Source organism: Aethalodelphis obliquidens, unplaced genomic scaffold, assembly GCF_003676395.1.
Source record: "Aethalodelphis obliquidens isolate GAN/ISIS:26980383/991018 unplaced genomic scaffold, ASM367639v1 scaffold47, whole genome shotgun sequence".
NCBI classification, from domain to species: Eukaryota; Metazoa; Chordata; class Mammalia; order Artiodactyla; family Delphinidae; genus Aethalodelphis; species Aethalodelphis obliquidens.
In genome coordinates this window covers 3,815,269-3,840,272 of record NW_020837991.1, presented here as the reverse complement: position 1 = coordinate 3,840,272, position 25,004 = coordinate 3,815,269, and the positions used below count along the sequence as shown (strand labels likewise).

The 25,004-nt window shown below is 36.2% G+C and overlaps 1 protein-coding gene across 14 annotated transcripts in view; it reads right to left on the bottom strand.

Moving 5' to 3' along the window:
- The window catches only part of WDR33 (WD repeat domain 33), a 103,276-nt gene that overhangs the window by 26,178 nt on the left and 52,094 nt on the right, over positions 1 to 25,004 (bottom strand). The window contains exon 8 of one of the 14 annotated variants that reach the window (XM_027082524.1): positions 9,171 to 9,208. The exons of 12 other annotated variants lie outside the window; for them this stretch is intronic. In XM_027082524.1, the coding sequence (XP_026938325.1) occupies positions 9,186 to 9,208 (23 nt within the window). In that variant the 3' untranslated portion in view covers positions 9,171 to 9,185. Of the gene's footprint in view, positions 1 to 9,170; positions 9,209 to 16,574; positions 17,599 to 25,004 lie in introns of those variants that run through there. One more of the 14 variants, XM_027082523.1, reaches the window with a different exon arrangement.

Below are 25,004 nucleotides of genomic sequence, written 5' to 3'. Positions count from 1 at the left end.
TGCTAAAGCAATTAACACAGACTTAATGGAAAATTCATTCATGTGACAACTGTTTTTTATTGGCCTACTGACCTAGATATTTTAGTACTAAAAACATCTTTCTAATGGCTCAAGATTTTAGGACTGAAAACTTCTTGCCAATGAAAGACCAAGTATTTTTTAAAGTGGCATTTAAACGTTTCAGAATCAAGCCCATAAAAAATACAAAGATACAACTCTCAACACCACCAAACCTCCTCCAGATACTATAAAGCCTAACACAGGAAAACGTGGAGCCCTGCAGGGGACTGACAGGAGTCTAAAGGTAGATTGTAGTAAACACATACAATCCTTAGTAGGATGGCAGAGCTTTAAGAAGCCAGTGATGTGGGCACAGAGTTACCAAGTAAAAACTCTAGGATCCCCAGGAAAGGTAACAAGTAGCTCGGCCATACTGCAACTAGAAATGGAGGCTATGCTTAAAGAAAGACTTCAATATTGAGGCTTGGAGGTACAACTGCCAAATTCTAAAATATCCCAACTGCCAAAATCATCAAATAAAAAACAAGACTGTCATGATAAATCTACACGTGACATTCCCTTTGAATGCTTATAAATATTTAAGAACTTAACCTGCACTGTTCAATATAGTAGCTATTAGCCACCTGTGGCTATTTAAATGTTTTAATTTAGATTAAAAATTAGGTCGCTCAGTCACACTAGCGACATTTCAAGTGCTCAACAACCACCTGTGACTAACAGCTAGCATACTGGACAGCATAAACACAGAGTATTTCCATCATCTCAAGAAGTCCTATTAGACAACACTGATTTAGACTGTAATTAGACATTTTAAAGAAAGTCTCCTTGAATTTCCATAATCACATTATTTTTATTCCCTATCTCAGTTACACAATGAATAGCAACAACAAAAAAATTACCTTCAATTAATACTTCAGCTAGTGAAGACCTACAAAGTTATACAGCCTTGTAATTTTTACAGGAGAAAACTGAGGCCTAAAAGGGTTTAGGCCAGTGGCCAGGTGGCCAGGACTGCCTTCTTCCCATTCCAATCTTCCCTTCACCTCACTAAATATAACATCCAAATGAAGTGGCAGAAGAGGTCCTTTTGTTTTGTTTCACTTATCAAATTTTGCTTGCTCAAATGTAACAGGGTGTAGAAGGCAAACTTCTACACACCTTTCCATCTCTCAGAAGTGTACAAGAAAAGAATTTAGGGGTAAAATCTAAAGATAAACACATAAAAAAGAATTACTTTTTAACTATCTGAGAAGTAACCAGATTGACTTCGAAGACCAGGGTCCTGTTAAATGTGGCAACCACAACCCAACTCCACCCAAAGAAATTCCAAATTAATCTAACCATACTGGGTTGCTCTCAGAGCTTAAGCTTTGAGGGCAATGAGCTCCGCATCATTTCTTTGCTAGCTAAACATTCCCCCAGGGGGCTGGCTAAATGAATAGTGACCGAATTAGCATCTCTGAGACACTGGTGGCATTGCTTTGTGGATTAACCTGTGTCTGACATGCCAGAATTGTCTAGCTTATTATTTTATAATTATTTGCAGAAAGCAAACATTAACTGTGCATTAGAATTTATACCAAATGGGGAGGCAAACAGTAATTTTACTTATTCCACTTGATGATACTTTCACACATTCATCTATCTTTCACTTGTTCACTAATTCAAAGTAAGTGTGCTCAATAGCAACATTTATTGGGTTCCTATTATGGGTGCTCAACCTCTAAAGTATGTGACCACCAAATGAAACAGAATGGAACACTGGGCAAGTATCTGTGGAATCACACAGTCCAGGTACAATAACTTTCAAAAAAGTTAATACTTAGAATAAATGTTTTCTGAATATAGACTGAAGTTAAGCCAGCAAACAATTAATGCAGGTGTTTTAGAGACCCTCTCCACAAAATAAAAACAGAAAAAAAACCTCTTTTAAAAACAATGTTACATGACTATGCTTGAAATAGGAAGGTGCAGAATGCAAAAAATAATATTTTTCCTAATGACAAAATGCTTAATGTGTTGTTGTTTTTAAAGGAGATCCTAGAAATATAATGCAGAGACTCCTTAATAAACCCTAAAATTCTGAGAATAACAGGATAGATGGTTAGGTCCTTAGCTGTTTGGCAAACAGCTCTAGACTTACTTTTGTAGAAAGTGGAGTCTTCCTGTTGATTAATAATTTCCAATCTCAGAATCGTAAAGTGTAGTGCAGTGAACGCTAGGAGCCAACAAGGGAACAAGGTCTGTTTTTGTACTCTTCCCTTATCCGAGGAGGTTCCCTGGCCTCTGTGAAATTGTATGTAGACTTTGTGCCCCTGTGCATTTTTCAAGAACCTCATCTCTCCTCCACAGCCTCACCAGATCCTAAGGAACCTATCATCCCACACAGGTAAACAGCCCTGCCTTAAGACAATGCATATGCCCCCAAGGCTCGGTGAACAGTCTGAAAATCAAGATACAGAGTTTTATTTGAAGGTCAGAAATAGTGTCCATTTTCCCATTTTATTTTTCCTGGATCAGACCATTATATGAACAAATCTTAAGGAAAATTTCTTTTATACATAGCTTACAAAAAGCACCAAGATTTTCTAATACAGGAAGGAAAAAAAGCAAACAAAATTTAAGCGCCACCTTGTACAACATTAACAGCTGAAGAACTGTTATTCAAGAAAGTGTGTCAAACATTCACAAACTCAAGCTACTTCCAGCCACAAGAACATAAAATGTAACAGATCAGTTCAAGGCAAAGGGTATGTGTAGCCATGGTCCATAACCAAACACTTTAGTAGGTCAGCGGAATCAAGAATTTAAAAAATTAAGGAGCATAAGCAACTTGTATGTTGGTCAATGAATATGCAATTTATTAACATTTTTACCTTCCTTTTTTGCAGAATGATTTTAAATTTGATCCAACACTGAACATCAACTGGAAGTAATTACTATCTTTGTCATTTAAATCTAGAAAGTTACATTAGTAAAAAACTATAAAATTAAATGGAAAATAAATTTTGGAAAGAGTACACCTCTAGGCAGTGTTTACACAAAGCATATTCCAAGCAACAACAGTGCACAGAATCATGGGGGAAGGGTTTCTCCGGTCAAATAGCTGGGCAATGCTGAATTTTAAAAATTGACAAGTTTCTTTTCATGTCTGAGAGCCTTCAGTGCTTTCAATATGTATTACAAATCTGTAGGTGAAAATTTGACCGCAAGCCTTTTTTTTCTCAGAATACTTCCAAGTCCCTCAAAAGACCAATCTGTGAAATTTTGAAATGCTAGCTTAGGATGTGGTCTGGCAATGATGAACCTAAATTCAGGTCAGCAGACACCTCTGGAGCAGGAGAGGAGCAACTAAAGGGACCTTTAACCATATTTGCAATGTGTGTAATGTGTACTTCTTTTTAAAATTCAGAAATAAGTATGGCAAAATGTAAGGATTTGACAGAGCTGAGTGGTAACACAGAAAAGTGTTATAAAAAAGTTAAACATACGGTGTCAGAAAAGCATCCAGTATACAAACAAAAACAAACTCAAATGGCACAGGGGGTAGACACATCATAAATTTGCCCATCTTCTACTTAACTTATATATTTAATTTGCGTATGCAAGTAAAATGGTTTCTATTTATTTGTACCATGTATTTACATGGTACTGACAAAGGCTGACCTAAATGAAATTGTCAAGTAGGTTAAAAATTGAAATTAAACACACATCTCATAAGATTAATGCCATGTAACTACTTCTGGCATAAAGTGAAAAAAATTATGAATATATGACTAAGTATATAATTTCTGAGTCCAATTAAAAATTTAAAGTATTCAAAAAAGTACAAGGCTATTTTGGAGAATATTTATCAAAGCAGATTAAAGCAAAGAAATGCAACAACCAAATATTCTTTCAGCCTCATTGCTGTTGTACTCCCCCAATTGCTGGAGGTTAACAATCAATACATCAAAGCACTTCAGCCATTTGTCTGGGATGGGAGATACCTGGGGTCCCACGCAACGCAGAAACCAGTCACAAAGTCCTTTGTAAGAAAGGGTACACTGGTGTGTGCGTGTGTGTGCATGTGTATGTGTGTGTGTGTGTGTGTGTGTGTGTGAGCACATGCGTAATTAGTCAAAGTTCTCTAGTAAACATTTCTGCGCACATTCATAATTCAATAGTAATATACAGATGACACAATATTCTTTTAAAGGATCAAGAAGAAAAGCATATAGCCATTGCTTGAAAAATCAGAAAGAAAATGTAAATCCAAAAAATCCTTTAAAAGAATGAGCAGGGGGCTTCCCTGGTGGCGCAGTGGTTGGGAGTCCGCCTGCCGATGCAGGGGACACGGGTTCGTGCCCCGGTCCGGGAAGATCCCACATGCCGCGGAGCGGCTGGGCCCGTGAGCCATGGCCGCTGAGCCTGCGTGTCCGGAGCCTGTGCTCCGCAACGGGAGAGGGCACAACAGTGAGAGGCCCGCGTACCGCAAAAAAAAAAAATGAGCAGGACTACCAGGAAGTGCAGTACCTATGTGACATTAATAATAAAGTTATTAGTGCCAGCAGGTACCTTGGCCAAGAATGAACAGAAGTCATGATTGAAACTCCTAATAAAGAAAAAGCAAAACCATTTATAATGATACTTTAGGGTACTTCTAGAGTAAGCCTTCCTTCTGAAAACAAGGTAAAAAATATGGTTCACCCACTTGGCCATCTTAAGGAGACTGTTTTTTTACATTGAAGTTTAGATACATAAAAGCAACACATAATCTTGGTCAAAGTAGAATTAATTAACCCCGTGGCAATCATGGCCATGCACAGCATCAACTGTACTTTGAACCTCTGAGTTTTGCCTTACTATTCTTGGGTATATCTGCACACTTTTGGTAAATGTGGTTCCCTATATAATCCTCTCCGTCTGCTACTATTCACCTCTTGGAAGAAAGGAAGGTAACAATGGCAAGATTACAGAAATTTACCTGTACCAGAACAAAAGGGTTATGTGAACCCCTAAACACTGCTGGGGTTAAGTATATATCACATGATTCCCAGCACATTGTGTGATTTCTACCTATAACTGAAACTTTTCCTACAAATGAATATTCTGATATGGCATTACACTCCAACTGGATCTTGATAATTATCTTCATTTCTGTTTCAAAGCAGAAATAAGATAATGGAGAAAACCTCAACTGGGAGCTGGTCCTATTATCTAGTTTCCATCATAGTGAAAACATATTCCAATAAAATATTCATTAGCCCATACTGATATAAATAAATAAGAGGGGGAGAAGAGCTGAATTTCTCATACGTGAAAATTCCAAATAACTTAGGTTCACCCTCAAGGATGTGGAGCGTAATTCCCAACCCCTCTGGTGTGGGCTGTGCTTCACGACTTCCTTTCAAAGAGAACTGTATGGAGAGGGGGAGAAAGAGTAGCCTTACACTGGAGAACTCTGACAAACACTGCTTCAACCTGTTGACCAAAGTCAACATCAAGTCATGTTGATAGCATACACCCTCTTGCTCTGATATGATAAAAATGGCACTTCACCTCTGTGGTCTACCTCCCCAAATCCCATAAAACCAAAACCAATCATGAGAAAAATATCAGCTAAAACCCAACTGAGGGCCATTCCACAACCACCATAACACTCATCAAAACACTGGCAGCAAGAAGACAGAGGAACAAAATCTTGATAGTGCTAACGTGGGGGAGAAACTTTGAATCTAGAATTCTGAATCCAGCCAAAGCCTCATTATAAATGAAATGAAGACGTATAATAAATTTTCAAAATTCTGCCCATAAATCTCAGAAAGAAAAAAAATGTTTGACCGTTCTAGAAATGTGGAAACCAAGTAATACTGATTAGGAAATGTGAAAATCCAAACCAGCTCAAATTAAACTTAACATATTATAAAGAATACCATTATTCCCTCGTGGAGGTGTTTTAAAATCTGCCATCTTCTTGTACTTTGTTGAATGAATGAATGAATATATGATGAAAAGCCCAGAGGAAAAAAACCAAAAAACCAAAATTGTGTTCTTAGGAAAAACAGATCAGTGTTTTAGTTTGCCCTCCTCTCTGAGCAGCGTCGTGAATCACAAAAATTCTCATCTCCACCTACAATCTACCATATACTCCCTCCCTCTGGAAGAAATAACCACGAGACAAAGTGAGCTTTGTCCAACAGGCGCACAGGTACAGTGTCAGAACAGTTTTATTTGGAATCAAGGAAAGGATATGTTAAATATAATTTAATTCATGTAGGTACTATGTTTAGTGTTCATGTGCTATACAATGGTTATTAGTAAAAAGATTTGAAGTGAACTTGATCTGTTTAAACCTCAAATGTCATTTACCATCTTATATAATTTACTTAACCCTTGCTAAGCCTTTATATTTCCATGTGTAAAATGGACTACTCGATCTTTGGATTGTTTCAGGAATTAAATGAAATGTATGAAGCACTTATCATCATGCCTAGCACACATTTTGAATAGTCAAATTTTAAGAACTCTTGTTTTGATCCAATCTCTGCCCTGAAAAAGCTCACCATAAGGACAGAGATTTCCATGTAGAGCTAAGAGCAAGAGCTGTCATTACCATGAACAGAGTATGGGATAGCAGAAAATGGCTCGATTTGAAAGTACTTCCCACAAGTGAGACTTCTTAAGACTTGGCTAAATTTCAGTCTTCAAGTGACCCAAGATAAAAAGAACACAGAGTTCTAATTACCAACATCCAACCTAAGTATTAGACTTGATCTAACGCCATTTCTCTCTGAGAACTGGAAAACCTACAATGGGGGCCATCACTGCCTTTATTATATTATTTTGACTGTGCTTTAAGTAACTAAGAAAAACAAGTAATACTTCTGATGACAGATAATACTGTTAATTCCGCTAGACTAAATGGCAGTCTCCAATACTGAGATAAAACCAATCACTTTTTAAAAATATTTATTAAGTAAATATTTGAAAATTCTCTCTACATTTTTTTCTATTTTTATTAACACATTTCTAGGAAAAAAGAAACCTACGGGAAAAATACTAGGTTTAACTCAAGTGTCTTTCAGTTATTTTAATTGATCACTTACTCTAAATTCCCCTAAATGCCATGGATTACCTTAAACTAGAAATACATGATTAAAAATTTAAATGTATAATATTTCTTAAGAAATGGAGAAATGACAGAAGTAGGAAGAATACCAGGAGAGATGTAAGGGAAACTGTCTCAAGGTCACTAATGTGAAGAAGGAATTGAGTCTTGGAATAAATCATGATTTTACTACTAAGTTAAATTATGTATGCAAGCCCCTTCCTAAATTACTTTGAAAGATTTACAGTGGATGCACTTATTTCCCACGACTGTCGCTGACCACAAACGTTATGAAAATTTCAAAAAACTTCAACCTAAATGTGGGCAATTCTCCAAAAATAGATGGGCTCAGTGATGAATAAACCATAGCACAGAAATAAAACACAAAATACACAAAGGGCTGTTGGGGCCTTAAAAAGACTCTAGGCTCCAGGACAGCTCAGTGACAAAGGCTGTGATGCTGTAATGAGGGTAATTACAGAACTCTCCACAGAGCAACTTGTCCAGGCCCCTCCTCCTGCCTTCCCATTTATATAGAACAGCTGCACTCAGCTAAAGCCAGACAACGGCTTTCTAAAACAAAGCAATAGTAAGTCTGGGAAGAAATCCCCAAACAGGACTTAAGGCTGGAGGGAAAAGCAGCACAAAGCTTGTGCCAATGCCATACTATGACCCTGGAGGAAGGAAAGGAGAAGGGAGAGGAGAGAAAGAAGGAAAGAGGAGGGGAGATGAGACAGGAGAGGAGGAGGAAAGGAGAGGGGGAAGGGGAGAAAGGAGGGTAGTTCCATCCACCCAAGGGTGAAATAAACAGAGCACTGCATCTCAGAATACAACACAATTACTTTCTTACTTTGGCAATTGTGGCAGGTGCCCGTTTACTCCAAGACTGTCCTTCCCCACACAGCTCACTACACACGCGCACACACATACACACACGCACACAGAGTCCACAGCGAGGTCTATTATTGAGCAGAGAGTCCTTTGGGCCAGTGGACTTACTCAACTGCAAAAGAAATGAAAAACAGCTACTTATACTAACCAACACAAATCTTCATTCAAATATTTGGCCAAGGATCACTGGACATTTGAGAAAAATCAAACAGGAGGAAAGAGAAAGACTAGGAAAAAGAAACAGATTAAGTGATTCTAGGGAAAACAAATAGGAACAGACTCAACCAGACTAAACACACATATACACTCATACACACACACCTCGATTACTATGCTACAAGTTTTAAAGGGTATGTGCATTTCAAAAAAACAAACAACAAAACAGGCCACCATGAAAAGTGAAAAGACCAGAGAACCACTAGGGGGTCCTGGAAATTAAACACGGCAGTGGATAAAATAAAAATTTCATCAGAAGGGCTGAATAACAGATTGGGCATGACTGAAGATCATATTCTGGAAGATAAAATAGAAGAAATCGCCCAATACTTGGAGCAAAAGATGGAAACAGAAAATATGAAAGAGGTAATACACGGTAGATACCTCCAAGAGGTCCAACATTCATATATCAAGTTCCATAACACAAGCAGAGACAGTACGAAATGATAATCAAAGAAAAACCCTTTGACTAGAATAAAGATTTGAGATTGTAGATCAAAGTGAGCCAATGAAGATGAAGTTTAAAATCTTATACCTATACTCACAGTAAAAATAATAATAAATAAAATAAGTCCACAGAAAAAAAGAGATCATTTAAAAAACATTCAGAAGGGAAAACTAGGGTACCTACAAAATAATGAGAACTGGAATAGCATATGACTTCTCATCAGCAGAACTGACAGAAGATAGTGGAAGCCTTCAAAATCCTGAGGGAAAAGAATTTCACACCTAGAATTTGAAACACAAACTATGAGTCAAGTATGATGGCAAATTATAGACCTCTCCAGACATCAGAATTTTGAAATTTACCTCTCAAGCACTGTTTCGGGAGGGGGGAGGGGGGGAGTATATTTTTAACTAAATTGAAAAACAAAACAGAGTGGACTTAACAGGGGAAGGCAAAGAAATCCCAGTATGACTGCGGTCACAGGCACAGAAGACAATCAGTCCAAATTAGAGCAGGAAGTCAGAGAACCAGGTGAAGAATATCTTCAAAAATAAAAATAAAATGCATTTACTATAATTGCAAAATTAAAACTTAAAAACTTGCTACGATAAAGGCTTTTAGTGCCATTAAGAAAGAAGGGAAAGTAATTACAAATTATAAGAAAAACTAAAGCAAACTTAATTATGGCATTACTTTCAACAGTTTATAGGACAATCGATTTAAGAAAACAGAGTCTCACTTGATCTTGATAATCTTCAAGTAGGACAACTTTTAACTGCCACAGAGTTTATTATAAACCTGCCTATACTACTTGTTTCTGAGGTCAACAGGCTCATTCATATTCAAAATTCTACTTATTGGTTTCATTTTTTTTTTTTAGAACTGAAACCTTGGTTAAAAATCCTTGGAGAGATAAAAGGGAGAAAAGTAGAAAAGACATTGAGGGGCATAGATTTCCTTAGGTAACGTAATGGTGAGTCAAGGAACATTGCCTAAAGTTGGTGGCCCCCAAAAGTAAAGAACTAAGAACATTTAAAGCTATATGGGAAACTATCAAAACAACTACAATTCATAACAAAGCCCAGAAGGTAGAAGGCAAGGCTGGTGGTGTAATTACTTGAAATTCTTCACCTTTCATGATAGGTAGTAAACAGACACTGTGTCAGGTAGATATACCAAGAAATATTTTAAATTCTGATGGTAACCACAGGAAATAAACAAATTAGCTTAAAAGGATTATCCACATTCCATCCCTCTACGGTGCTGGAGAAAATATTTTACCATATGTGCATGTTATTTATAAATTTTAAAAAATAAGCTTACATTTCTAAATGGTGGAAATTTCCTCAAATGTTAAGATTATGGTATCTCTAGAATTTCTGGCTGGATCACAACATTCTTAAAGTTTATTGTTAATGACTCCAGGATGGTGAGGACAACTCAGAAGTATCTTCCAAAAGTTTGAATGGTCATGCTCTGATCCATCAAGTTTACTGCTAGGATTCTATCCTAAAGGAAAATTTACTTAAGTGGGAACAAATATAAAGGTACAATGAAGCTTAGTGAACAACTTTGTCTTTGTAAAACTTCTTGCAAATCCTAAATGTCTGTCATTGAGAATGGTAAAATAAGCTATGGTAGATACATGCTATGTAATGTTATAGAGCAGATACTTTAAAAAGACTGGAATAGTAATGACACGGAAGAATGATCATGATATACTGTGTTGTGAGAAAAGCAAACAGCAGAAGAATATATGTAGTATAATCCCGTTTCTTTTTGTATATGCGTAAGAGTTGTAGAAACATTCACACCAAACTATTAATGGAATAGTGATGACCTCTGAATGTGAGATTGGAAACAGGGAGGGCAAGACACTGACTTGTTTCTTCTAAGTGTTTGAACTTTTTATGAATGTTTATTACCCTTGTAAAAGGCAGAAAATTCTCAAGAAAACATCTTCAACATTAATCCTACCCAATTCTTTCCTTACCTTTCCACCCCTCCATTCCCCCAACACTGATGCATCATAATAGATCTCAGCCTTCCATATGGCACATGGTAGGAATGTGTGAATCCAGACATTACAATTCTCTCCAAATCTCACTTCCACGTGATACACAGAATATACTTGTCGTCATGCATGACTGATGAAAAAAATGCATCTTAAAATGTTGCATGTGGTCTTCGGCTTGGTTGGTTAGGAAATGGTGCTGCTAATAAAGCCAAGGTTGCAAGTGATATCCACATATAGGTCAGTAATTGTTATGAAGTCAGCCTGCATTTGTACTCATCATCTGTCATCTTTCCGGTGACAGGACACGATGTGGAAAAATCAACGTAAACCCATTTGAACTAGTGAGAACACTTCTTAAAAGATACATACTGATAGTGGGCTTCAGTCTCTTGGTTGTATTCTGAACACATTCGTGTAGACGTATGACCGCAGTTTATACATTTCTTTGCCAGTCAACCACACTAAGTTGTGTCATCAGTGTTTCCCAGAGAGAGAATGCCGGTTAACCAGGTATCTGCAGCAACACTGCCTGTCTGTGCTCTGTGGGACCAATGTGATGTTGGGGTGTGTGGGACCACAAAGTTCTCAGTTTCTGGTCTTTAATTCTCATCTTCAGCCTTCATACCAAACACAAAATCAAAGTAATGTGGCAGAGTGAAGGTTTCTCAACCTTAACCGTGCTTGAAGAATGATTTTTCTTTTACTACTCATTTTTAGAAAAGGCAACTATATAAGGAGAAAATCAAAGACTGAAGAAAAACAGAATAAGAACTTATAATGTGACTGCACTGCTAGAAATGGAGTATGTGATTTTGATCTAACTTAAAATGTCTATTTAAAATGCCCAAATAACTCACACTGCAGAGATCTATCATTTTTCTGGCCGTTATATCCTTTCAAGATATTATAAACCTAGTAAAAAGTAGCAACGGAAAGAAAATTCTGCTGCATCTATAGAATAACTTAGTATATCTTATATTCACCAAATATGAATCTACCTAACTAGAACTCAAAAAAAACAGCTAGTGATTCTCAGGAAAGATTCAAACGTATTATCTATTCAAAAACCAAACAAGCAAGCAACCAAAAAAAGGAACAGAACTTTGGGGACAGTGCATGGGGAATGGTGGGAGTGAATTATTGCCTTAAGGTAATGCTGTGATTCTGAGATGACAGTGGAAATAAAGTATGAGGACTTATATAAATAAAGCTTTAAAAAATAAGTCATAGTTCCATTTCAATATAATGTTATTTATTTAAATGTGGCTTACAATACAATTAATTTTATCAATGACACATCTAAACCTAAGAATCACTACTGAAATAGGATAATGACAACCCATCCCAATTCTTGATCTAGTCATCTCCTCTTAAATGAACCCTTTATAATATCTTTCCTAATCAATTCCAACTTCCTCTTAAACCAAATTAACTTAAATGTGTTACTTTCTTTACACCCTCCATGCTTTTTGCATCTTTCCTAGCACATATATGACTTAAGCAACATTTACTTCATGCCTACAACATGAGAAGTGCCTTCTGTGTACTTCTGGGACCCTCACAACAACCCTGTGAGGTAGGTACCATTAGCTCCACTTTACAGAGGAGGAAGCGCATACTGAGAGAGATTGACCTGCCCAACAGCAGAGCTGGGATTCAAAGCCATACCTGCTGCTCTCAGATGAGTAATGTTTAAAGTACCCCAGACGAAAAAACAAAGATTGCCCAAGTAGAAACTATGACTGTAGCCAGAATTTTGGAGCAGCTGGAGAAGAGGTTCGACAACATTAATGATTTCTTCTTCCTTGTCACTTAACCACTGTAAACAGCAATTACACTATATTCTCCTATACTTTATTTTAAAAGGAAAAATTTTTTTGGCTGTGCCGCGTGGCATGCAGGATCTTAGCTCCCCGACCAGGGATTGAACCCATGCCCCCTGCAGTGGAAGCGCAGAGTCCTAACCACTAGACCACCAGGGAATTCCTGTATTCTCCTATATTTTAAAGGTAGCAATACACAAACAGAAAATTTACCCCTCCCTTTTTTATAGAAAAAAAATGACACATTACAAACAGACTTGCACTCAACATTGACTATAAAAAGACATAGTAAACTGGTACTATTTCACAACAACCCTTATGGTAAGTGGATAGTTACAAAGAAAACATAGATGCAAGTCTACTGGTTACAGTAAATAATAGGAAAAGAGTTTTGTGGGGATCATGAAAATGGGTTGCTGCCCAGATAGATTTAATTTTAAATTACAAAACCTTATCTGGACACTTTAAATCAAGAGAACGTACCACAAACCTTTGTGCCTAAATTACATGAAGATGTATTCTGGCATCTACATTTGGCCCAAATCAACCATATTCTAATGCTACTACTGCTCTACTAAAAGCATCAAGAGTTCAAAAGTTTTGCAATCTAAATCCTTTCTTAAAGGTTTTTGAGATTCACATGAACACTCAAAGCTATCATGAAGATTTCAATGACAAAATATGATTATATTCTTTATTTCTATAGGAAAATTCTATAGACCAATGGCAAAACTAGTAGTACCACATAAAGAGACTGGTTTGCCTATAGTGTGTCTTGCTTGTCTAATGGAGCTAGACATTTTGAATTCTCTAATCATGTGACACTATCCTAATGTGCTCTATACTTTTAATAAGTACCCATAGTCAAGTCTTAATTACAAACCTAACTTTTCTAGTATTAAAACTTACTCAGTTTTTACCAAATGACAAAAAGATTCAGTATTAAGAATACTCCCAGTTTATTATTCAAGGTAAAGATTCAACAGAAGAAGCCTATCTTGCAGTTTCCTAGGAGACAAATTTTGTTCTGAAGACCTTCACATTTAAAAAACATTATCTCCAGACTTGCATGAGCAGATGCTCCACAAATACATGATTTTTAAAAGCTACCACTTTCAAAATCACAAAAATGGTAAGAACTACCTCATTAATCACAGGGATATTTTTCTATGCACTATAATACAATAATACAATGCTTACTTTAGTATATGAAATTAAGATACCATTAAAAGTGATGCTTTGAAACCAAAAATCTCCAGCTATCACTTGTATTGCTCATGAAGACAAGAATAAGTACTTGACTCCCTCCTCCATACCCAGGGCCTGGCACCTAGCTTGGCACACAGTGCACAGCAATTACTTAAATAAATGAATAAATATACACTTCTTTTCAGTGATCTTTGATGCACATGAATAAACTACAGAGTGGAGTTTCAAAACATGGTCCTTTTTTGGCCTTAAGTCAACCTGAGAGTTCATAAAGAATTTTACAATTATTATAATTATTAATTGTAAGGCTTTTTTAAACAGTGTTCATAGTCTTAAAAACCTTTAAAATCCCTTTGGTGTATACTGCTATGTATTATAATAACAAAGACAACAGAGAAAATAAACAGTTGACTCTTCCCAGATCTAAAGAACTCCTGAAGTATGAAAAAGTAATTCCTAGACACTAAATTTAGTAAAATAAACCCTAAGATCCCCAGAGAGATTAATGAAGCAAAACTGACTCATCTTATTTCTTAAAAAGGACATGTTTTTACCCACTAAAGGTACCCCGTGCTTTTCCAAAGTTCGCTTTACACCACTTCGCTTCTATGAAAGATCTACATTAGTACAGACATACCTCCAAGATACTGTCGGTTCGGTTCCAAACCACCACAATTAAGCAAATATTGCAATAAAGCAATTCACATGAATTTCTGGTTTCCCAGTACTTAAGTTATATTTACACATACTGTATCTATTAAGTGCACAATAACAGTATGTCTTAAAAAAATGTACCTACCTTAATTAAAAATTAACGCTATTGGAAAATGGCGCTAATAGGCTTGCTTGAAACAGGATTGCCACAAACCTTCAATTTGTGAAAAATGCACTATTGTGAAGTGCAGCAAAACGAAGTACAATAAAACAAGGTATGCTTGTACCTGTTTTTGCTAACAGAAAGAAATCCAAAGAGAATTTCTGCTTTTGCAAAAAAAGGCAAAAAGCATTTGTTTTGCAGCAAAACCGAGATAGAGGCAGTGGACACCCTGAGCAACAAGAGTGGCGCCACCAAGCTCCTTCGCTAGGAACTACACTCAGCATCTCAGCAGCAAGCCATGGTAGTCTGCGAGCACCTGCACTTTGTCTCGATTTATTTTGTGCATCCGTTGGCAAGCTGAGTCCTACTTTAGGATAGTGGGGGAAAACTAATTACTTCTAGCCAGCTGAAAACTAGCATGATTCCCAACTGCCTTTGTAAAAATATACCTGTCAGTATCACCGCAGCTTGTTCAAGTGACAGACCCAACAGGTCACTGCTATTAAACCCTGACCTCCCCCAGCTGGTCCCTACATAGTGAGAAGCCAGTTGGACTTAAATGCTATTGCGGGGCAGGGGGGGCGGGGGGGGGGGTGAAGTAGTTGCTGATCTCTGAGAACTAATCTGAGGCTCACAGCTAAGCCTCCATGTTATTAAAAACTGATCCGACATTTACAGCTAAACCATGTTGTTCTCCTGTTGGACAATCTCACTGAACATCTGTATCAAATTAAGTCATTCTGAGATCACGATGACGTGAAACAAAAACAAGGTCCTGCAAAACCTACAAAATACCAAACATCTCTCTTATGCTAAAAGAGTGATAGACCTCACTTCTTTGAACCCTTACCTCAATTACCCAAAGTCCAAATCCTATAATATAATCTTTATAACATCCTCTTACTGAGATACCCCGTGGTTCCCTATGGTCTGTGTTCTTTGCTTACGACGAGTAATAAACCCAATTTGTTCAACTACAGGTATGCTCCTGGTGATCTCTGACTACAGGCACTTACACTTGTCAATACTAATAGTAGAATAAAACAGACTAAGTGTTCTGGGGTTACAAAATGACTCTAAAACATGCCTTATTAATACACATCTCATAATTCACAGGGAGGGCAGCTTTGGATGATTTTGGCATAAGATTTCTTCCCTTTTGCTTTCAATGTCAAAGCCATGCTAGTGTGTGTTGAAGAGTTCAGATAAAATAAAAAGCATTATTGCCAATCATACTGAGAAGGCATAGGAGAAGCCTATCTAGCCAAGATGACCAAGAGAACGAGTTTATCAAGAGTCTATTCAACTGGAGGCATATGCTCAAGTATCTGGGCTACACGCAGATTCAGAAGTATTTTTAAAAAAGGGTTCCAGGAAAATACTCAGCAACAATAAAACCAAAGGTATGTAAGGAAAAGGTGGAAGGAAATAACTCTGAAAAAAAAAAAGTGCTCACCGTAACTACTGGAAAATCTAGATAATAGGTTAGTATGAGAAGAAAATGAAGATTTTCATATGTACTTTTCCACTGAAAGATTTTTTTAGATGTGCAAAAAAATCTCCCAATTTACAGCTGAATGTTACTTTTGTAAGAATTAATCACATCCAGAGGTTAAAAAAACCAAGAATGCCAACTTAAAACAAACAAGTTTCTATAACACAAACAAATCTACTAGACACTAAAATCAGCATTTTGTCAAAAAAAACTTTTTAAAGCTAATCTATTCATAACTATATGTTTAACACAAAAGTTAAAATCTAGAAGTCTTAAAGAACTTGAGGATAATAATTTTTAAAAAGCCCCTCTGGCCCAAAGAAAAAACAGAAAACATCTTTTAACTTATCAACTATAAAATCCACTTTAAAAGAAAGAAAGAGGGCTGCCCTGGTGGCGCAGTGGTTGAGAGTCCGCCTGCTGATGCAGGGGACACGGGTTCGTGCCCCGGGTCGGGAAGATCTCACATGCCGCGGAGCGGCTGGGCCCGTGAGCCATGGCCGCTGGGCCTGCGCATCCGGAGCCTGTGCTCCGCAACAGGAGAGGCCACAACAGTGAGAGGCCCGCGTACCACAAAAAAAAAAAAAAAGAAAGAAAGAAAGAAAAAAACTATGAAAAAAAAAAATCACCCATTACTTACCTTCCAGATATAACCGGAAGATTTTCATGTCTAAGGTTGGGGACATGGGTAAATGTATGCTGTTCCCCTAGCGTCTACTGTGTCCTTCCTGGCCACAGAAGATGTAAGTTTGGAGTCTGAGATCCCAAACATGAAAGTCATTGTCTTCAAAGGCACATCATTTCCTAGGAACCTACATTGTGTGGGCATTTTGCGTGAGAGAAAACATTTTTACCACCACTGCCCTCTAACATGTAGCACACAAAGTGCTGCATATATTACAATCTGATTTCCCTTGTTATACAGGCATTACCATTTACTTTTTATGGATCATGAAAACCTGGTTATTCAACAAGTAGAAGGAGCAATGATTTAAACTCATCTTCTGATGCCATCATGCAGTTGAAAACCATGACTTCAATATAGCAATAAAAAATGTTTAAAAGTTTGTTCAAAAAAAAAAAAAAGTTTGTTCAAAGACAATATATATTATACCATGTAATGTCTGTGTAACTTACAGTAGGAAAAGGAAGTTTGTGGTAAATGAGGTAATAAAAGATTTTAGGGAACAACGGGCTAAATATTCATGTTACATTTTACAGTAACCTCCGTAAATCTCTTCTAAATTTATTTTTTCAAGAAATGCAAATTTATTGCCTGCTGGATTTTAGCACATTTATTTCACATGTGATTGTAAAATAATGATGAAGGAAACACCACAATATTGACTACTCTCTCTTTACAGTCTAGACCTTAATAACAGTGCCAAGCCTCGTCCTTTACAATTATCACGGTCCTTGGTGAGCCTCCTCCAGGACTGAAACTCTCCTCTACCAAACTGAGTCTTTCAAGCACCTATCATCTCACGGGCTTCAATCTCTAAATATCCAATTCCCAAAACAGAGCTGTGTCAGCATCTTATTTCCTCATGGTGGAAGGATAGCAGATTTTCCTTTTTTTAAAAAAAAAAGGTACCAAAGCAATTATACCCCTAAAAAAAAAAGGTACAAAATAAAAAGGAAAAAACTACATTTAAAACACTTAATTCAAAAAGTTAAAGTATTTTATAGTAACATTTAATGATTTTTCTGCTAGAATGTAATAAACCAAACACAATGCCTAGTGTACTCCTGAATCTCTGTTTTAATAAAGATTTTATTTTTACCCAGAAGACCCTTGGTGATTTACATTTGCATGGCACATTAAAACATTAAATCTGTAAAACTAAAAATGTCCTAAAAAATTAGACTAAGCCACTTGAAAAAGATGTAAATGGAAGTTTCCATAAATCTCTGAAAACTAAATTAAATGATCTGATTTGACCATTACAAAAAATATGTAAAATATTAAAAACGCCAAACTTCTGAAGTATTTCAAAACATTGAGGGCCTACAGAAAGAACATTAGAAGCGGGTGGTGTACTATATGACCTCAAGAAAGAAGCAGGATTTATGTTCAGAAATCATCAAACTTACAATGAATGCTCTTTAACTTCTAATACCTCCTGTAATATCATCCTGTTTGCTCTTAGAATCACTTTATCAGTCGGGCCCATGTCTGCTACATCCTATGTAAGGATCTAGATCCCACCCTGTAACAAACTCCACCAAAGACTTCTGGGATAGAATAGGCTACACGCCCAGCCAGTCGGCTGTCAGCTGGCAAGCTGGATGGGATGGGGACAGAGGATGATCAGGAGGCTGAAACAGTTGATACTAGATTTCTATATTTAAGTCCTGTCTATTGTGACAAAAAATATGTGGAATACACTCTCCCCAAAACTTCTAACTTACTGCTTATCACATTCCTCATCAAAGATGACAAACAGAAATGACATTTTACCAGAGCTATCACTAGCTCACCCAACTTTACTATATTGCTAAATGGAGTCTGAAGTTTAAAACTGTGATCAAATTCAGTCAATAGGAAAAAAATACCTGTTCTTTCCTCAGAGAAAAATAAATGCTGTCCCAAGGAATCAGACTAGACACCAATTACCACAATCTGCTGCAGTGTGATAAGCTGTGAAGACTGCTGGATTTCAGTTATTCAGCACTATTTCACCATAGTACTAGGCCAATTTACAAAACATCTGAAGAAATGAAAGAACTAGGGAAATGCTGAAAATGCTGCTTAAGAGACATGATCATGCCTTGTAAATATATCAGCAAAGGAATCAAGCACAGCATCTTCACCAGTAGGTAATCATTAAATATTCAATTCATCTAACAATTAAAATAGAATCTTTAAATGTTTCCATATGAGATCTTAAGATCTAAACTTCCCTTTACTCTTTGCCCAATTCTAAACGCTGAATTTTTTACACCTGAAAACACTGGAAAATCATGACAACTCTGTTTAAACAAGTGTTCATATTTATGGACTACCTGTAAATAAAAACTTGTACTACTGTAAAAACTAATGACAATGGATGAAAAATATTTAAATGAGAAAAGTAGAATACACTTCTGAAATAACCATTTTAATCCTTAAATAGGCAGAGACAGGGAAACAGGCTCCGAAATTACCTTTGGAAATGACATAATTGCTGGCATCCACTGAACACTCTTTATGGCACTAGTTAAGTGCTTCTTATGAATTAACCCATTTATTTCTTGCAACTTAGTAGGTTGGTACTATTATTAATCCCCATTATACACATGAGGACACAACCACAGTAATGTGATTTACATGGCTGCTAACAGCTAAAACTGTGAATCACATTCAGATTGTGATTGTAGTAATACACAATACTATCTCTTTATACACTAACTTCTGTTATGTAACAGGAAACTAGTAAAAGAAGCTAATCAGAAAAAATAGTAAAACATTATTTTCAAAAGAGTACAGAAGCAAATCAAGGAAAGGAAATTAAGAAAGCTCCACTAAGGGAAAGTGAGATGATAGAAACCACAAAATGACAAAATAAAGAACAGTAGAAAAAAAGGAAAAATAATTTAATGAAAATATCTTGGAAAGTCTAAACTACCTAATAGAAGGCTTAGGTGGAAAAGAGGCAGGAAGGAATCTTTAGAGTGCTGAAAACACTCTGTATCTTGATCTAAGAGGTGGGTAGATGAGTGTGTAAATATGTAAAAATACATCATACTGTACACTTAAGATTTGTGTACTTTACTGTATATGCATAATATGATCTAAAAGTATAAATATTTTTAAATATTTTTTATAAGATGAGGTGGCTTTGAGGCTCCATTTATTACTTCAAGCAGTAGGATTAATTAAATGATCTTATGTCTCACCAAAAATATTTTTAGAACAGAAGGTGGCAGTATCTCCTCATGGGATAATATCCCATCCACTTAACCCTTTGTAATGAATGTATCCACATGCTTGACTTTCAGGCTTTTGGGTCTGCCTTAAAACATGAAACTACAGTTAACAGACAACCTAATCCACGTTAATTAATTATTATCAAATAGAACCATCCTTCTGAAAAAGGAGTGCGTTCTATAATCTCCGTAACAGTTGGCAAAGCTAAACGTGGCACAACTTCAGCAAAGGAAAGCCTAACAGCTCACAGAATAATAGCCCATTCTCTTTTCAACAAAAAAATTCCATAATTAAATCCAAATATGATGTCCTATTTTCTCCCCATCCCCTTTATTCTAGACATATATACAATAAATCCAATCCTACTTCCATACAAAAGCCTTTAAATATTTGAAAATGACAAAACTTTTCTTCAATCTCTTATCGAAGTTGAATACTAAACTTCCCTTTACTCTTCCTCATGATTTCCAGATCCTTCTCCATTCTAATCATCTCCCGTCAATAATTAAGCCCCATCATTCTGAACATCACTTTTACAAATAGGGGAAGGCATGACACCTCAAGAATTCACACTTATCATCTAACACCCATGATCGTTTTCATATGAACTCTCATAAACCAGTCTAGTAAACTCCAGAATTGAGGTTGAAAACCTAAATACAGAACTTTACACTCATCTCTATTTAAAATTTAACATAATACTTTTCTATTAAGTTTAACATCACACTATCTTCTTGAATCCTGATGAGATTCAAGAGGTTCTCTCTAGATGAGAATTTCTGCTTGTAATTTTGAATTACCTGTAAATTTGCAAAGCAAGCCATCTTTAATAAAAAATGTTAAACATGACAGAGGCCAAGTAAAGGATCTTGCAGCACTCTCTGCACACTTGCCTCACAGATAACAAACATCCAATGAAACTTTTTTGGAAATGACCAACCATGCAGCTATAAAGCCATGATCCTCTACCATGACTCACAGATGAATTCAAAAGATTGACTACGGTTTGACTACAATTTCCTTGACCCCCTCTGGTAATTCTAGAAAAACAGGGTTGTTTTAGCATGACCTATTCCAAACCACCGGTTTTCAATGGAAGCAGTAATGTCCCTTAATGAGCATTTTGTAAACTTTTCTTCTCAGAGCCTGTATGCATGTGCACTGGTGCCTTTTTAAAAAAGTTTAATGTGTAGCAGTTATTATCAATGAAGTTCATTTCAGAAGAGTTAAAACTATTTATTAGAAAAAGCAATTAATAGGCTTTACAGGACCAAGACCAGCTACTCTAACCTTTGATGACTCCTAGTATCAAAAATTACTTTTGTTTAATAATATATAAAAAGTTTCCACTGCAGATAAAATATTGAGCTCCCAGGTATGAAGTTTCTTGGACTCACCTTTGTACTTTGGTTCTGCACTCATGTTGATTTCCCTCAGTATTTCCTAATTGTTTTAATGTGGTAGAATACTTATGGTTTCCACCTTTGACAAAACAAACCTGGAAACTGAGTAGGGATTCCCACAAGCTGTCAAAGGGAGATGCCAGGTGCAGAAAATGCTCAAGGTTTAACTCTTGAACAGATAATTTAAAAAGGAGAAAAAAATACATACATAGCCTGAAAACAGCAACAACTTGGCCACGTTTAAAGCCACATATCCTAAACTGGATCTCTACATGATGTCTGCACTTTTGCCCACTCAGAACTATAGACAAAGGGGCATACACCAGTCGGGGGAGGGCTCTAATAAAGCAGCACACTGGGCTACGGAGAAGCTCCACCTACCCCTGCTCAAAGGCACCTTGTGGTGGCTGGGCCTTCCTTGGGGTTCCCTAGAACCAGTGCAATACTTAAAAACATCAAGTTAAAGCAGGTACAGTTCACTGGGCTAATGCAAGTAACACGATATTCTAAAATCAGGCTAAGAAGGTAAACTTCTCTCAAAGAGAACTATATTAAATTGTATTCAGCGGAAAAAAACATCAAGAGGCCTCAGCAGACTGACTTTGAGACACAGTGTGTGCTCTGGACAAGTCCAGACTATTTTATGACACAATCTGTAAAAAGGATAAATGACCAAGAAGCTGCCACTTCTCCCTTTAAACCGAAATTCTTCTCGTCTCTTTCTAACTAAAGAGATCACAGCATGGCAGGTGCTCCTTAGAAATTCCTGAGATATGGTTTAAATCAAATTTTAAGATGGTTTTCAAATATACAATAAAACAGTGAGTAAAGGGAAAAATGACTATGAAAAAGACAATGTTTGTTTGGGTACTTAATGTCCCTCACTGGCAAATAACTTATTTGTGGTGATACCATATTTTAATCATATACTTTTATTAAGGATCTACCCAGTAGAAATGAAGAAGCCAGAAGGGTATTATATATTTATCTACTTTTACCAGCTCTTTCCAAAGCTCTGAAATTTAACTTTAAAAACTATCAAAAACTTGATTAGCTGAGAAGCTCTATAAGAGGGTAACTAATTCCTCAGCAAATAGAAATTTAAGCCTCACTCAAAATAAACTGAAGCAATTACAGAATATTTACTAAATGCAAAGATGAAAACTGACTACCTAGATTACGAGTCATAGTGATTTGCTGCTGTCAAAAAACTGGAATCTTTATACACAAAAGAATGTCTGGAAATAACTCGACTCTTAATTATAACAGTGGATAAGACAGTAACAGTGTGTAGCACTGGCATCCCAAGAAAGCTAAGATCTATTTTCAACAAGTTTTTGCCACATTTGTGCAATATCTTAAGTGTAGAGTTAGAAAGGACAAAACCCGGCATAAAAATCTAAAACAATTCCTGTAAAACTGTGGATGGATTATATAAAATGACTATTTCAGGACACTACTACACTAATTTCTTCAAATAATTTGCTTTAGAAGTAAATATTAAGTCTTCTTCCCTCTCATGACATACCCAGATAGTTATTTATCAATACATAGGAGAACCTACCATGATCCAGTCTGTTCAGCAGAGCAGAGGAAAAAGAGCCTTAAATAAACGCTTCCTCAAAATAAGAGATCACAGATAAGAGAAAACAGGTGTCAATCAATATATATATGGGCCCACATGATTGTCTGGATGATTATATAAAATGTGCCTGAAGTACTTTTAATATTAAAACATGCTATGTTAGTGGAAGGAGTTATTCTGCTATAGGCTATTTATTTTAAAGGAAGCTGAGTGTTTTTCGTCTTGGAGAGAACAGAAAGGATTTTGTGCAATGTTCTGTACAAATACATTAGGTCCATTCATCATAAACTTCATGGTTTGCCAATTTTACTTTAAATAAGTAAAATTATTTCCAATGAAAAGCATCAGAGGGGACTTCCCTGGTGGTCCAGTGGCCCACACTTCCATTGCAGGGGGCATGGATTCGATCCCTGGTAGGGGAACTAAGATCCCACATGCCGCAGAGCACGGCCAAAAAAACAAAAAGAAAAAAAAAAAAAAAAATCAGAGATTTTTTTGAACACTCAGACTTTGTAAACATGTCTTTACACAGTTCAAAAACACACTTTTTGAACCAAAAGATCTTTGCAGAGGAGTTTATCTCATTAAGAACCACAGCCAAATACAATCAGGCACGGATAAGCAGAGATTTAGTAAAAATACTAATAGTATTCTTTTCCATAAGCTGTGTGTACTCAGGTTCATTTCCTCTCCATGAGTGCTGTATTTTAAAACTGAAAACAGATCTTACCTCCTGAGTAAGTCTCAGTACAACTCCTTATGTCCATATTCTATTTATATAACCTAGCTTATAACTCATCTGCAGTTTGAACTATTCGTTGTGGTTAAATTTTTTTGGTTGTTAAATATACATGGAAAACCTATAGCCTATATGGACAGCTTTAAAGAAGAATGGTAAAATAAACTTGAGTACCTAAATTCTCTCTACCCACACTTCTCTCCTTTCCCCCCAAAAATCTCGACAATTCTGTCATCACAGCTCAGGAAGACATTATTACATCCATGCTGATGATATTTTTAAAACATAAAAGAGGCAGTTTAACATAATGAATAAGAGCATGAACTCTGGAGTGAAATAACATGGGTTCAAATCTGAGCCTCACCTCTTACAAGTTATATTACCTTGGGGAGGTTTACTTAACTTTCTTGTACCTTGGTTACTGATTTGTAAAATGTGGAATAAACAGTATTTATCTCATAGGGTTACTGGTAAGATTAAATGAAGTACTGGTTACTGGTAAGATTAAATGAAGTTCTTAAAATATGCCTGATACATAGTAAGTGTAATGTGTCAGCTACTGTTGTTAAAATCAAGAAGGTAAAACAAAATTAAAGCATGCTAAAGCTGGTAAACTGGATTCTTTTTAAGTTATATATAATATACATGTTATATATCATATAATATATAATTATGCTTCTCATTAAAATTTACTCCGTATTCTTACTGATTCTACATTTTCAATCTTTCACATTTTCATTTTAGTCACAAGTGATCTGCTTCTAACTTTACACTGATAAAACTACATTTTTTTTTAAACTACACTTCTAATACTCTCATGACTCTTCTCCCCTAATATCCAACAATATTGTTTGTGACAATATCTTACCTTTCCTACTAAACTTTAAGAAGCAAGAGGGTAGGAGGTCATCATACCTTATTTTCTTTTAAATTTCTTCTACCTATGATAGCATGCATATAATATATGCTAATTAAATAAATGGATTTTAATGCCTCTATTTCTCTTAGAGTCAAGTGCATAAACACCTAGAGGCTCATTTAGACTCATGTATTCCTGGTGCTTAAATGTTATTTTAATCACAGTCCATAATTTGAGTGCTGCAATTCATAATAGAAAAGGATAAATGTGTATAAATTATGCTGATATGCATATGCTTTGGAAACGGGTGGACATATACATGGTACTTCTCAATGTTGCAGTATATTCAATTTCACAAGTGTTTCCTCTTCCCATCTATGGACCAAACATTACAACTTCAAAGTAGCAAATCTGGCAATAGATCGATGCTCATTTTTTGTTAAAAATACTGATTATTTTCTCTTGTGCAACTTCTTCTTTT